The following is a 14,823-nucleotide window of genomic DNA, read 5'->3' as shown; positions in this document are numbered from 1 at the left end:
ACAGGGCGGCCAAAGATCACTTCTTTCGTAAAAAACTGTGATCATCTCATGCTTACAAAACACCTTGTGAATATTCTGCGGAATGGCACTTGTCAACAAGGCCATAACAAGGCCAACTTCTATGGCCCTATGCTCAAATGCAAGGCCAGGAGGAAGGCAAAGTTCAAGTGTGAGGAAATCAAAAACAGGCAAAGCAAGTGATCCATCCAAAAGCTGTGATTTTAGATCTAGTGTCTAAATAATTAAAGCAATTCCCCAGGAGAAAAATAAACAGAAGGTAGTAGTATACAAAATATTTCATTTTTTATTTTCATGAATAATTGTCATTAATACAGCAGAAACCGATATAAAAGATACCAAAAAATCAGAAGAATGTTAGCATTCAATAGAAATTAAAACCTGAGCTGAGGGCTCATCAGAGTCTGACACTTGGCACCATTCTCATGGAAGTGAATAAACATGTTTGCCGGACTCCTTAAAACAATTCATGTAACATAGAAAGAGTTAAATTTCAAAGGAGCTACAATGCACTGACACATTACATGACTCTTGTTGTTGACAAACATTTAAGCAGGGCTATCTAAAGCTCACAGTCTTGAAGGCAGGGAGGTGTGTAAATTGTAGGTTTTTAATTAGCAGAAAGCAAGCTGAGATTTTTCTTGGTAAAATAGTTCGTTTATTCATGTAGATCTAAAAGGCTGGCTCAGTTTGTCAGAGCACAAAAGAATGCCAGAAGAGGTCAAGGACATGGGAATGGATCGACATGAATCCATCCCAACTTGTGGAAAACAAATGACACAGCAGTTACCATCACAAAGAACTCTATTAGTAGGAATAGGAGACTTAAGGTTCAATTCAGTTCTCATTTAGATTCTATAGCATCTCTAAGAATTTGGTTAAAACACAAACAAACAGGGAAATCCTTACTCCTTTAATTAACAGCTGTCAACAAGGAGAAGAAATAAAAGAACTAATATAGATGGGCCTTACTGATTAAAAATCTGTGAGCTTGAATACATTTTAATATGTTGAATCTAGAGTCATAAACCAATGGTTAATATACTACAAAACTTTACAAACAAAATCTCGTCTGTTGCAGAACTTCAAAAGTAGTGGAATTAATTTCTTCTCCCTTTTAATTTTTTCTTCCACAGTCCTAAAACTGAGTAATCATTGGCATGCCTGCACTTTCACAAATGTATCCTCAAAACATGATGGTTTTTCTCAAAATGTATCTGCAAATCATGATAGTGTTTGAAAACGGAAGTAATTTCAAATTAGGTCAACAATGTCATGCTCCCTCAAAACGTATTTTCAGTTCTTTGTGCTCCATGTCACATAAAAAAGAAATGAGGGTAGCTGGACTCATGTAATTTCTTTCAGCTCAATGTCATTAAATTCCCAATGTTTTCACACTAGCAAAAGATCCAGTATTTAAGTGATCTACTATAAAGCATCTCTATTTCTAAAAAAGATTCATTTTTTACTTTTTATTTTTTCTCAAGGGGGCTCAAAAAGCTGTCAAAAAGCCCTACACTTAACGGAGACCAGCCACAGACTTCCTTCCTGTACCAGCTTTCCAAGAGGGTAAGTGAGTCTTCACCCTGATATTTTTGCCCCGAGTTTTACGAGGCTTCTCTTCTTTATGCACCTTCATGTGCTGCCTCAGATGAGAGCTCTGACTGAAACATTTGCCACATTCACTGCACTGGTAGGGTTTCTCCCCGGTGTGGGTTCTCTGATGTTGAATAAGGTGGGAGCTCTGGCTGAAACACCGGCCACACTCATCACACTGATAGGGTTTTTCTCCAGTATGAATTCTCTGGTGCTGAATGAGATTTGAGCTCTGTTTAAAGCTTTCTCCACACTCATCACATTTGTAGGGCTTTTCCCCAGTATGGATCCGTCGATGCTGAATGAGATTAGAACTCTGAAAGAAACTTTTCCCACAATCAGCACATTTATGGGATTTCTTTCCAGTATGGATCTTCTGGTGTTGAAAAAGAGTTGAACTCTGACTGAAACTCTTTTCACATTCAGTACATTTATAGGGTTTGTCATCCAAGCTTCTTCTGAGTCTACTCAAGCTTGAGTCAAATCGAATAGTCATGCCCCACTTCTGCCGCGGCCGGCCTGTTTTGCGCTTGTTCTCATAGGCCTTTCCTTGGCTTGAGCTCCGAGAAATACCCGCTTTAGGCTTTGCTAACCTCATGGTGAATAACCAAATGTATTTGTAAGAGAGTTTACAGGCTTCTTCTGAACTACTGTTTCATTTCCTAGCGGTGCACAGCTCAGAATTTTCTGTGTGTAGAAGGAAAAAAAAAAGTATAGATGATCAGAAAAAAATATAGGTATCTGTTAATTATTCAATTTTAATATCTCTTCAAACCACCAAAATTGCATTCATGTTTAAATTTAAAAAGTATAAATGCAAACAAAGATAATATGGGGGGAAATACTTGCAAAGTAATTCTAACAATTCCAGAGTTTAACCTTAACAAATATCACCAAATTTTGACTGAGTTTAGCACTGGAGTTTCTATTGGGACAGGATAAAAACAAAGTGATGAGGTGAAATATAAATTTTCTAGGCATTACCAAATGAGTACATAATTTTGAAGGACTAAAAAGTGGAGATATGGTAAATCTTAATGGGAATGGAATGACTCCAAAAGACAATCAAAATTTGTGTAATAGAGTATCACTATGTTTTAATATTTAGTTCCGTGTTAAACTTCTACTCACTAGTAACTGCCTACAGTACCCAAATGAATAAGAAATGACACATTATACTACTTTATGATATACTCCTATTTATCTGTATTTAGCATTTGATTTCCATAGCTCTAGATGACAGCTTAGCTCTAATTCTGTAGCATAAAGTGCTTTGAAAATTGAAACTTCTCTATAGGGAGTGGTAGGTTTACTTAGTCTATGAAGACACGCTTTATTATTGGTTTTTATAGATCCTAATGATCCAAGAAAGCAATCTGTTGAAAACCCAAAACAAAAGTATTGTTTTCCGAGAGAGGAAAACTGCAAAAGAACTTTTACCAGATAGTTGAATGAAACTGAGTAGAAAAAAGTATGGTAGGTAGGACACAAGAAAAGGAGAGTGGGGAGAAAATGAGTTTACATGTTAAAAGTAGGACGGAATTTTTAGAATACCCAAATGCTGCAAAATTCAAAATCTGAAAGAATTTTATTTATTTATAAGGCTGACTTGTGGCTATTTAAAATAACAGCCAAAACAAACCAACAAAAATCCCTACAAACCCCACATAGGTGGCAATGTGGGAAAATCTAGAACTTCAAAAGCAATACAATTATTGGAACTATTTTTCATTATCTTTTGTCAGAATGTGGAATTTAAAACAGAAACAATTACTCTGGGTTTCTTTGCATACAAGCATATAAAGCAAATAAATGAAAACAAAAACATCATTTTTCTTGCTTTCCTTTCATCTTATTGTATAATTGAGACTTTAGGCCCAGGACTTTATCTGGATATTTAATAATTACATCAGCTGTAATTATGGTTAGCATAAGAGCAAGCTGCATATAACACAAGATTACAGGTAGCACTACTCAGTCCTTAACTTAAGCAAATATTTACAGAACATCTACCACACAGGAGACACTGTGTTAGTTTGGTACATGGTGTTGGTGTTGTTGAGTTTTTTTTTTTTTAAATAACTATAATGGTCATTATACATATTTTTAAAAGCACATGCATTTAATACAATGGAAGTCAGATGTAGTCAGAAACTCAGACTGTCAAATCCACCTACGGATGAGGCAATCATACTAATAGGTAGTATGTGCCAGACACTGTGTAACTTGATTCTGTACTAGCTCTTTAATTCTCCCGGCACCTTTATACAGTTATTTCCGTTTGAAGTTAAGGAAACGAGGGCACAATGCTAGAAGGCACTGGCCGGGTTCCCAGATCCTAGCAGTTTGACTCCAGAGTCTGTATTCTTAGTGGCAGCCACATCTTCCATCGCTCAGTCCAGCGCGGCGACCCGTGCTTTGCACAGCTCCGCAGCAGGAGCAAGCACCAAGTTAAACCTGAGTGACAGAAGCTGCTGTTCCTGCACACCCAGCTAACTGGAATGTGCCTCAGTTTCCTCGTAAAATGGGGAGGGTAATGATAAAGTGGCAACACCATCAGGATGTTAGAAGTTGCAATGAGTCTGAATCTGAAAACCGCTCAGAGCAGCCTTGTGCCGCCTAAGCATTTGTTCCACGTTATCTAGTCCTCGAACGCTCCGAGCGACGGAAGGGGCCGGGGCTGCTGCTCACCCGACCGGTTCCACCCGCTGCGGGCCGCGCCTCGCCGGGGCCCTCACTCCAAGCCTCCACCGTCCCCAGCACTTCGCCGGCCGCTCCTCATTGACCCGGCCAGCCCGCCGCGCAGGCCGCGGCCCCACCCTGAGCCCGCGTGGCCCTCCCGCCCCCGCCCGGCGGCCAGGCACAGCCAGGAGGCCGGAGACGCCAGCCACGCCATCGCCCCGGCCCGCGCCGCCCTCGTTACGGCCAGCGCGCTCTCGAGCGGACCTGAGTATCCGACGCGGGCCCCACGCGCCGCACTCGCCGCAGGCCCACTCACCGCGCGGGATCAGCCGCCACCCTGGCTCGCTGGGCGCCTCCCGCGCCGCCGGAAGTGAGGGCCTCGCCGCGCTCTGGCGCCGCCGCGGTCGCTCTAGGAATGAGGCGGAGCGACCCTCTATGGTCCCGGACCCACCCGAAAGCGTTGTTCGTTTTTTCTTGTGGTTTTGTTTTCCCCTCCCCCTGCCCCGACTCGGAAGGCGTCCTGTGACCCCCTAGGACCTCAAGAGCTGTAACCGCCCTTGTGTGTGGTCGAGGCTTTTGAAAACAAACTCCGGCTTCTCCAACCTAGAAACTGCATACTTTCTACAAATACCGAGCTTTTTGAGAGCCTGGTACTTTTCACGAAGTCACCTTATTTAATTATCACCGAAAAGCACCTGTAAGATGGGAGCGGTTATACTCCATTTACAGGAAAGGAACCAAGGCTCAGAGAAGAAATTTGCTCCGTTCACCGTGTGTAAGCGGACGACCCAGAATTGGAGTGGTTCTTTATGGTTCCAAAGTCTGATTTCAACACACCCCTTTTGTTGCTCATTAGTAATGATCTCTCTTGGTTCTTCTTCCTTCCAGGCTCCTCCTCAGCCATCCTGGCCGTGCTCAGTCATCTGACCAGCTGACCTCCGAGTTCCCCCACTCCGTGGGGAACTCCTCCACCTCTTGGCTTCCAATGCTATTGCTGCATACTGAAGACTCCCGCATTGGTAACTCCAGTCTGACCGTGGGACGTGAATGTTATTGAACTTTAGACTTGTATATCGAAATGATTACTCAAGAGCACCGCGTTTGCATGTGTAATGAACATCCCAAACTTAACATACCCCAAAATGAATTCCTGATATCTACCTAACCTGTTCTTGCAACAGTCTTCTTCCCAGGGATGGTTGAAGATCCCATCATCTTTCCAGTTGCTCAGGCCAAAAACCTTGATGTCATTGTTGTCGCTTCTTTTTTTCATCCAAAACTCACCTGTGATTTATCGGCAAATTCTGTTGGCTTCATCTTTAAAATATATTCATTATCGAGCCACTTTCAACACTTCCACTGCTATAACCACCAAGCCACCTTCATCCACCTTCTGGATTATTATACTGGCTTCCTGACTGGTTGCCCTACAGTCTATTCACAGCCCCAGAGTAATCCTCTTAAACCTAAGTCAGATCGTGTCATTCATTTGTTCAAAACCTTCAAAGACTTCCCAACTTATTACAGCAAAGTCAGGGGCCTTGCAGTGGCACACGATGCCTGTCATGATCTGTCTCTTTAGTTCTTTATTGTGTCTGCAGTGCTAATAACAGTGCTCAGCAGGGAACAGGCGCCCAGTAAATATTTGTTGAATGAATGAATTTATAAGATGCCTTATTGTTTACAAAGTGCTTTTACATCTTGTCTTCTGGTTATTCATCTTCACCATACTATCATGAAGCACAGATGATCATATCTGTCTTGCAAATCAGTAAACTGAGGCAAGAGAGGCTGACCTGCCTGAAGTAATACAGTGGGTTGTTGGTGGAGGCTAAACTAAGTCACAGGTTCATTCTCTTAAGCTGAGGCTTTCTGCTCTGTAGGGAGCTGTCTCTGCATATGGCAAAGCACAAAGCTGAATGAGGTCTGGACAAAGAAGCTCCACTCACAATCTAGAGAGTATCTGGACTATTGCAGTGATTAAATGAGATAATGTAAGGCACTTAGCACAATGTATAACACAGAAGAAATGACAGTCATTGCTGTTACTTTTATTATTAAATTATTATAAGTTGGTTGATGCTGGTGGTTGGAGAGTTTGGGGGTAAAGAGCAATGGCCAGATATGTAGAAATGGTTTAGGAAAAGTGTCAGGAGCAAACGTGACCTGTTGGGAGTGTCTGCTCTATGTACACTAAAATAAAAAGATAATTTTAAAAAACCATTTTGTTAGTAAGGTAGTTACTAATTAAAACTAACTCTTTTCTTGTCTACATAAAGGTGGATTATCCCTTTTTCCTATACCTGAAAACAACTGGGCCAGCCATAGAAGGCCCAGAGGTATGTCAACTAAAGCATCGGGTAAACAAGGATGGATTTTTTAAAAAGAGAGAAATAAAAGTCAGGAAATAAAGGGGTGTGTGTCTCTAAGTGTGGACAGAGTCCTAGGCAGTAAGGATGGAGAGGAGGGAGAGTCGGAGAAAGATATGAGGGAGAGGAGGGTAAAGGAGAATGGGAAAAAGACAAGGAGAGAAAGCAGGTAGGGTTTTATGCCTTCAGCTTAGCTATTAATATAATAATAGTTAACACTTACTGAGTGCTTATTGTGTGCCGCACACTGTTTGCAGCATTTGAGGATCTCATGTGAGATTCCTGAGGCATGATTGTTCCTGAGAGTTTGCTCCACCTTCTCTGGTTTTGGTCCCTGCACTTTGTGGTGTGACTCCGGTGCCTCCTTGTGAACCACATGCCCATCCCACTGATGTTGACTTGACCACTGATTTCAATTGGCCGACTGCATGTGACTGGATGCAAGGGGTACACCACATCCCAGAAGAAGCTTCGAGTCATTGTGTTTCTGCCAGGACTCTGCTCTTTCCCTCTGCCTTGAGAATAGCATGTGCCAAGTAGGGGCTGTCCCTTTAGTCTAGGACCCAGGATGATAAGACACATGGAGCAGAGCCACAGAAGCTCACACGTAGCTACAACAGTCCCACATAACGTTAGAGAAACAAATGCTCTTGTAATACTGAGATTCTTGGTGTTGTTATTGCATTAAAGTTGACTAATGTACCTCCACCAACCTTAAGAGATAGGAATTGTTATTATCCTGTGATATTGTGAAATAAATAGTTGGTCTTCTACCCATTTCCTGACATACAACTTCTAAAATTCTTAGAATCTCCAAAGTGATGTCGTTTTATATGCTAATGAGTTGACTGATGCCTGGCAGCCCCTGGGTAGCTTCAGGATGGGGCTGGTCACTGCAAACACCACGGCAGGAATAAAAGGATGGCAATTTCAGCTCCACCCTATCAACATCTGGGGAGAAGGGCAACTGAAGGTGAAGTGGATTGCCAATGGCTGATGAATTAATCAATCATGCCTATGTTACGAAGTCTCCATAAAAGCCCCAAAAGGACTGGGTTCAGAGAGCTTCTGGATACTTGAACACATGGATGTTACTGGAGGATGACACCTGGGGTTGGGGGGTGCAAAGGGGAAGGGGCATGGAAGCTCTGCACCCTTTTCTTCATACCTCACTCTATGCATTTCTTTTTCTGTATCCTTTGGAATATCATTTGTAATAAACCAGGAAATGTGTTTCGCTGAGTTCTGTGAACACTCTTGCAAATTAACCCAAGGAGGGGGTCATAGGAATCCGAACTTAAAGTGGGTAGTTCACAAGTTCCAGAGGCCAGGGCTTGTAACTAATGGGACGGGTGGAGATCACCTTATGGGACTGAGCCCTCAACCTATGAGAAGTGATGCTATCTTCAAGTAGATAGTGTCAAAACTGAATTAGAGGACACCCAGCTGGTGTCTCTGCAGAAATTATTATTTGGTTGGTGTGTGGGGAGAACCCCTCGCCCCATTTGATCACAGAAGTCTTTTGTGATTATTGCTGCTGAGTGAAAGAATAGTAGAAAGCACTTTGAGGCCGGGTGCGGTGGCTCAAGCCTGTAATCCCAGCACTTTGGGAGGCCGAGACGGGCGGATCACGAGGTCAGGAGATCGAGACCATCCTGGCTAACACGGTGAAACACCGTCTCTACTAAAACATACAAAAAACTAGCCGGGCGAGGTGGCGGGTGCCTGTAGTCCCAGCTATGTGGGAGGCTGAGGCAGGAGAATGGCATGAACCTGGGAGGCGGAGCTTGCAGTGAGCTGAGATCCGGCCACTGCACTCTAGCCTGGGTGACAAAGCGAGACTCCGTCTCAAAAAAAAAAAAAAAAAAAAAAAAGAAAGCACTTTGAGTTTGTTTTCTTCCACACAGAATCCCCATTTCACAGATGAGAAAATTGAGGCAAGAAACTCGCCCAAGGTCATGCACATTTATAAGTGGCAAAGACAGACTTTGAAATCAGAAAGTCTGGCTCCAGAGCCTATTAACCTTTCTATAACAGTGTATCTCCCAAATGGAATTCTAGGCAATTTTTATGCAAATTATTGAAAATGGTCACACATGATATTTACAAAACACAAGGGAGAAAGGGAACAAGGGCGTGGGAGCCAGGGGGTGGACACAGTCTGGGAATCGTTCTGCACATATTTCTGGGATTCTGGCCCAAGAGAGGCCAGATCCCTTAGTGGCCGGGGCATCTCTGGGAAACTACCCAGCAGGGGCCAGTGTGCCCCTGAACCCAGTGGTATTTGAAGGGTTCATTCTAGGAAGAAGAGTCTTCTGGGGTGAGCAAAGTCCTGGCAAGACAGTTTCATTTTCCTGTGTCTTTGTCCCCTGCACCCCACTGGCTTACACACACACACACACACACACACACACACACACGCTGTCTCGGCCGGGACCACTGCTGCCTTGGGTCTGTGTTTGGCAACATGGATCCCCAGTTCAAGTGCCAGAAAGGCAGTTATAGGTGTGGCTCATGTGCAGTAATTAGAGTGGTCCGTCTCCCACCAAGAACTCTCAGCCCAGGGATCCTGAACAATGGTTCTTTCCACCAAGCCTGAGACTTGGCTTTCTGTTTCCTTTGGACTCTCTGGGAAAGAAAATCCTGGGAATTCCCATTCCTAGGTCTGAGAAAACATCTCTGTTAAAAGTTGACCAGGAGGGCACAGGGCCCCACCCTGCACAACATGAGTCTCGGGCAGGGCATGTGAGCAGCTAGCCTGACCCCAAACAATTGCAGCTCTCAGGGCCTAAATATAGCCCATGCATCTGGCTGTTTTTATACTCAGTTGCTTGGCTCTGATCGACCAAGCTTCCTGTCTGATCACCACTGAGGAACTGAGGGCAGGGGGCTGCTGCCCACCACTGCACCTGGCAAGGATATCCTGCTGCCCCTCCGCAGCTGCAAGGCACCTGCGTCCTACACACCAGGGACACATTTTGCACTGCTGGTTCCTCCACAAATCGTCTGGTCAGACTGGATATGCTTTGGGCCTTGTTTCCATGGGACTAAGGGGCCAGATGTATCCTGGGTGAACCCTGGCTCTATTTTGCCAGTGGGAAGGTCTTATTCCATTTTCTGGTAAACATTCCAAGCAGGTAGCATGTGGTTATCACCGAGGAAAAACAAGATGTTTTTGATCCTTTCTGGTAATTTGTTCTGGGCAAACAAACTTGTTTTTCCTGAGTCCAGTCCTTTTGCAATCATGCTGATTTCATCCTGTGCTGTTTATTATTCTCTCTGGTTCTTGAGGCCTGTGCTGGCAAGATAGTCCTATTTTAGGAGACAACACTCTCCCATAGGGATCTTTGCTTTATCTTCGAATATGTTTATTACCTGAGACACTAGGTCGCCAACAGGGCATATGAGAAATACCCTAAGCCCTATGGAGAAAGAAAGCGGGAGCTCCCCACAGGAACCAGTAGGAAACCACAGAGACCAGCCTCTAACCTTTGAAATTATGGGGTTGAGGTGAGCTGAATTTGCAGCTTTTCAGATTGCCTCTGAACAGCAAATATCATGTTGATTAAAAAAAAAAAAGGTGTGAACTCTTCAGCTGATTGCAGAAGTGTACCTTTTCCCTTTTTCTGAGCCACTTGCTAGTGATTTTTCTGACCCGTAATGTTCAGAAATTAGATTGATAACACCTACCTTAAAAGTGACACTTATCCAAAAAGGTCTTAAGTAATATTGTAATAACTTGCAAAAGCAAACCAACCAACCAAACAGGCTGGTGCTTAGAGAGGGTCTCCTGCTCCACTGGCTTCCTGTGTGCCAGGACCTGGCCTGCTCCTGGCTGGCAGGTGCATCTTGACCTGTGACACCACATGCACTTCTTAGCCAACTCTGCCTCGGCCTCACCTCACTCCCAGAAGCTTTGCCGGCTCACTGCTCAGCTATCTCCTGACCCTCCCAGTGTCTGGCCGCCTTCTCCTGATGAGGAGACCCCTAGACACAGGACAGACTGGCTCCATCTTTGTGCTTCCAGGGCTGAGCACAGGCCTGGCACAAGGCAGTCACTCAGTTACAGCTGAACAATGGGACAGGAGCTGTCCTACACCTGAGGTTGTAAATAATAGCTTGGGAGTGCAGTTACCTGGGAGCTCCTGTTTGATTTGTTTTGTACCCTCTCCTAGGCCCTGCTTCCATCCCACCTGAGCCCCTGGCCTGGAAGATTCTTGGGGCCCTCCTGATGCTAAGATTCTGTGGCTCAGGGTGACTCTATTGCTCATCATCCAGGTCACTGTAGGCTCCCACCAGTGACGCCTGCATGTTCCATGGCAGCTTCTCCTCAGGCACCACCCTAGTCCTCAGGGCATGCACAGAAATGAAGGAGTCATGTCGGCTCCTAGAGCAGCGAGTTGTGGCTCTTCTGCCACACATCGTTTAGGATAAGAGTTTCAGAAGTTAGAGCAGGGAGTCAGGGGAGACGCAGAGAAAGAAAAAAAAAAAAAAAAAAAAGAAAGCTTGGTTCTCACTTCTTCAGTTCAATACAGCACGCCTTTATTGAGCACCTAAGGATCTATGCTGCCAAAGGAGCAGAGTCGCCAAAACAGTGAACAGGCCTCCCCTGCAGCTGTGTCTGTGATGATGGAGCTGGGTTGGGGAAATCCTGCTGTGACATTTGCCCTGACAAACAGTTCTGCACAGCATGGTGGCTTCCAAGCTCTGCTCTTGATGGGCACCTGTAAGGAGCTTCTACATGCTTTAGAGATGGAGCTTCTCCTATCTTTGCAAGCCTTTGTGGTTCTTCCCTTTAAATCTGCCTTCCATGGACCTCAACAGGAGACTAATTTGGTCTTCAGTTTGCTCTGTTTTAGACAAATACTTCACATGACTGATGTAAACTGTTGCAGAGTTTCGCAAAGGCTGTCTCATTCATTCCTGAAATTCTCCATCAGTCACAAACACAAATTGTTCAGTATCTGGCCCTAGGGAATTCAAAGCCCTTTCCTCAAAACAGACATTTCTCCTTATCATTCTTCCTTCCGGGGAAGTATTGAAAGTCATCCCCACCCACTAGAAGAGAGAAACACAAGCCCAGAAAAGGCAAGAGGTACACAGGCACCCACTGGACAGTGGTGATGGGGCTGAACACTGCCTTCCGGAGCTGCCGCTGGGCAGCCGTGGACTCTCATCCACACAGGGCAGCAACCTCTCAATGCCATGTGGACCCTCGTCAATGTGACTGAACGGCCGTGTTTCTTGCAGCAAGCTCCTTCGAAGAATCCCTTTAGGTCTCTCTGATGAAGTAAAGACTGATTTCTGCAGAGAAAGTGAGATACTTGTGGCCTTATTCCTGGTCTTACCTCTGTGCTGGGGCTGAGCTGTGCCAGACTCACAGGGTGACATTGGAGGCTTAGAAGCCGGGGACGCTGTGGTGAGGTGACGGCTGAAAGCAGGCTAGATCTCATACCTGCTGGCAGGCCCTGCTTTTCCCAACAGTGTTCCTGCGGGGCAGCATGATATGAGGGCAGACAAGAATCTCACATGAAGGAAGAGGACAGGGGCTTGTGGATCCACAGGGTCTCCCGGACAGGCACTGAGCAAGCGGATGAAGCTAAAGCCGCAGGGGCTGGGCAAGCACTGCTCTCCAGTGCAGGAAAGGCATGGTGTAGACAGGGCTGGCCACACAGATCTGACCCAGCAAGTTCCTAGCCCCACAGGCCTCGGTCGGCTTCCTGTGGGTGCTCATCTTGGAGCCAAGAGCTGGCTGTGGGAATCATGGTGCTCAGGCTTCAGACAGGTAGACACACAGGCGCTCCATTCCTCAGGCAGTGGCCATCAGTCAATGTGACCAGCCGGGGCCAGCCACCAGGGCTCAGTGTGCACCTGCCACTGCTGGGGACTTTGGAAGAGGCAGGTGTTGGCCAGTTACTTGGCCTCCACCAGCTGCTCCAGGCGCTGCAGCATCGTCAGACGCAGGGCTTGGAACCTGGAGGGAGACATCGCCAAGAGGACTCACTGAGGCTGGACAGGGCAGGGAGGTGGGCAGCAGAGCGAGGGACCTGCAGATGGCCAGCTCAGGAGATCCCTGCAGCAGCCTCATCTCTCCTCTGCCAGAGAGAGGGAAGGCTGTGGCCTGCGTCTCATGAGGAGCAGCGAAACCGGGCTGCGGACTGCACAGAGCATCAAAGCGGAGTGTTGTCATTTCTATTGCAAAGACTCTAATACCGACAACAGCACAGTGGAGTGGACAGGGCAGTAGGGCAGAGATCAGGAAGCCCATGTTTCAGCCCAGATTATGCCGTAAGCTGTGCGGCAACCTTCCTTGTGCTGGGCCTCAGTGTCCACTCTGTACGTTAAGTGGACCCCCTAGTTGACCCCCAGATCCCTTTCAGCTCTCAAATCCTACAGGGTCAGGACCGACTGCAGAGTGGAAGATTCCCTCTGACTTTGGTCTCCTCTGTCTGTGTGGGGTCTGGCTGCACAGACAGGAGCCTGTGGAGGATGTGGCTTTCCGTGGGCCATTCAACCAGAAGCTAATATCCATCCTTTTCCCACCCACCCCAGGCCCTCTCAGTGAGCTCCTGCCCTTTCCTTCCTAGCTGCCTCCCTGCCAGCCCTGGGTGGGGTGCCCTCCACAAGTCCTGCACCACAGTTCACTTTGCTGAGGGGGAGACGTCAGTGGGACTACAGCCTGGCTAACCTCATGCAGCCGGACCCTGGCGTGGTGTCCCCAGGAGCTGGCAGGTGACACCTGCTCACCTTTTCATTGAACTGGCCCTCTGCACCTGAAAACATCAGCTGAGGCTGGGAGTTCCAACATCTGCCACTTTGGAGAAGGCTCAGAATTCCCACTAGGACGAAAGGCCCCGACCAGGCCAAGTCTGCCTCAGCATGCCTGCTCCTTGGAGCTGCATCACTAGCAGACCTCAGAAGCTTGACCCAGCGCCCACCTGGGTTCCTGCCTGAGTCTCCTGCCAGGTGTTCTGCAGCTCATGCCTATGCTGGTGAGGATGCCAAGGCTGGATGGGTGATCAGGGCTGCGTCCCACCATTTTGGCAAGCTGTCACCCCCAGCGTGGTGGCAATACCAAGCAGGGGGCCAGAGGGCGATGCCAGAGAGCCAGGGTTAGCAGGCCTTCCCATGCCAGGGCACCGGTGCCCATGGAGGAGAGAGACCTCCCAGCTGGCACTGGTGCTGTGCCTTGCAGACCTGCCCTGATGTTCAGGACTCATGACTGGCTGTTTCAGTGCTGCTTACTTCATGGTCAGTTTGATTATTTCTCTTTCTTCCTCTTCTTTTAATTTTTCAACAAAACTGTCCAGCACCGGCATTTCAAACTTAATGTACTGAGCGACCTAGAAAATCCAAGAACATTTTAATGTGCTTTAAATTCGAAGCCAAAAGTATGTTTTTTTTTTCCTCAAGGCTTCCACAGTGGCCCATCCAGCCAACATCTTGTATCCATGGAAGGAGCTGCCGCTTTTCCCACCCCACCCCCACACTGCTGGGTTGTGTACAGATGCCAGGACAGGAGCCTATTATTATCTCAAAGGCAACTGTTATCCCTGGGAGGAAATATTAAACTGAATATTAGGAAGAGCATTCAGTACAGCAGCCTTGTCCCACTGGGCGCCCTCTGGGCTGGGGGGTAGGGAGGTGGGAGCACTATTGTTTCTAACAACTGCAGCAGCCTGAGGGATATGGGGTCACTGGGCCTCCTACCTGAGGTTCAAAGCCTGTAAGCGTCTTCTAAGCAGAGGAGTTTGGAAATGCACTCACTGTCTAGTCAGAACTCAGGCTATTAGTAAGACTTAAATAGCTCCCTGTCTTCCACAAGTGCAAGGTAGGGCCTAGTTAAAAACCCTTTGCATAGGTCTCTCACATAATGACAACAAAATACATTCCAATAAAGGAAAAGACTTTACTTCCCTGAAAGGAAGAGGACAGGGCCATGGTTTTATAGGACCCAAATTCTTCTTTTCCCTAAGCTGTTGGCGCTGGCGGTCACTGATGGGAGAGGGAGGGTTGGTGCCTCCCTGTGCTGGGCTGGGAGCCCTTCGGGAGGGTATGGAGCTCCTGGAGACATCACCTGAGAGGGCTCTGGCCAGGAGTCCTCGGTAGGCCTCATCACCCAAGAGCCCCTCACCCTAGAGCAGGCCTCCCTAGCCTC

The 14,823-nt window shown here is 46.7% G+C and overlaps 3 protein-coding genes across 4 annotated transcripts in view; 1 reads left to right on the top strand and 2 right to left on the bottom strand.

Moving 5' to 3' along the window:
• Positions 1-278: 278 nt before the first annotated feature.
• On the bottom strand, positions 279-5,127 carry ZNF22 (zinc finger protein 22). Of its 2 annotated transcripts, none has more exons than XM_025397380.1 (2): positions 4,306-4,403; positions 279-2,301 (listed from the first exon to the last, which is right to left on the bottom strand). In XM_025397380.1, the coding sequence occupies exon 2, from the start codon at positions 2,210-2,212 to the stop codon at positions 1,538-1,540; it is 675 nt and encodes a 224-aa protein (XP_025253165.1). In that variant the 5' UTR covers positions 2,213-2,301; positions 4,306-4,403; the 3' UTR covers positions 279-1,537. The 2 variants fall into 2 exon arrangements, with proteins under 2 accessions (XP_025253165.1, XP_025253164.1); XM_025397379.1 differs by lacking the exon at positions 4,306-4,403 and adding an exon at positions 4,613-5,127 and having other exon boundaries at positions 282-2,301.
• Positions 4,732-5,223, top strand: C9H10orf25 (chromosome 9 C10orf25 homolog). Its single transcript, XM_025397384.1, is given in 3 exon segments — positions 4,732-4,971; positions 4,973-5,071; positions 5,185-5,223. Coding segments are annotated over 3 exon segments (378 nt in total).
• Positions 5,224-11,175: 5,952 nt separating this feature from the next.
• Positions 11,176-14,823, bottom strand: part of RASSF4 (Ras association domain family member 4) — a 35,446-nt gene continuing 31,798 nt past the window's right edge. The window contains exons 10-11 of the mRNA XM_025397378.1: positions 13,911-14,008; positions 11,176-12,639 (exon numbers count right to left, since the gene is read on the bottom strand). Of these exons, the coding sequence (XP_025253163.1) occupies positions 12,579-12,639; positions 13,911-14,008 (159 nt within the window). The 3' untranslated portion in view covers positions 11,176-12,578. The remainder of the gene's footprint in view (positions 12,640-13,910; positions 14,009-14,823) is intronic.

Source organism: Theropithecus gelada, chromosome 9 (genome assembly GCF_003255815.1).
Source record: "Theropithecus gelada isolate Dixy chromosome 9, Tgel_1.0, whole genome shotgun sequence".
In the NCBI taxonomy this organism is placed as follows: Eukaryota; Metazoa; Chordata; class Mammalia; order Primates; family Cercopithecidae; genus Theropithecus; species Theropithecus gelada.
The sequence above is the reverse complement of the archived record's forward strand: the minus strand, read 5'-3'. Positions and strand labels throughout refer to the sequence as shown.

Excerpts from the sequence above, each read along its gene's own strand:
- ZNF22 (XM_025397379.1), bottom strand. The coding sequence starts at position 2,212 with ATGAGGTTAGCAAAGCCTAAAGCGGGTATTTCTCGGAGCTCAAGCCAA.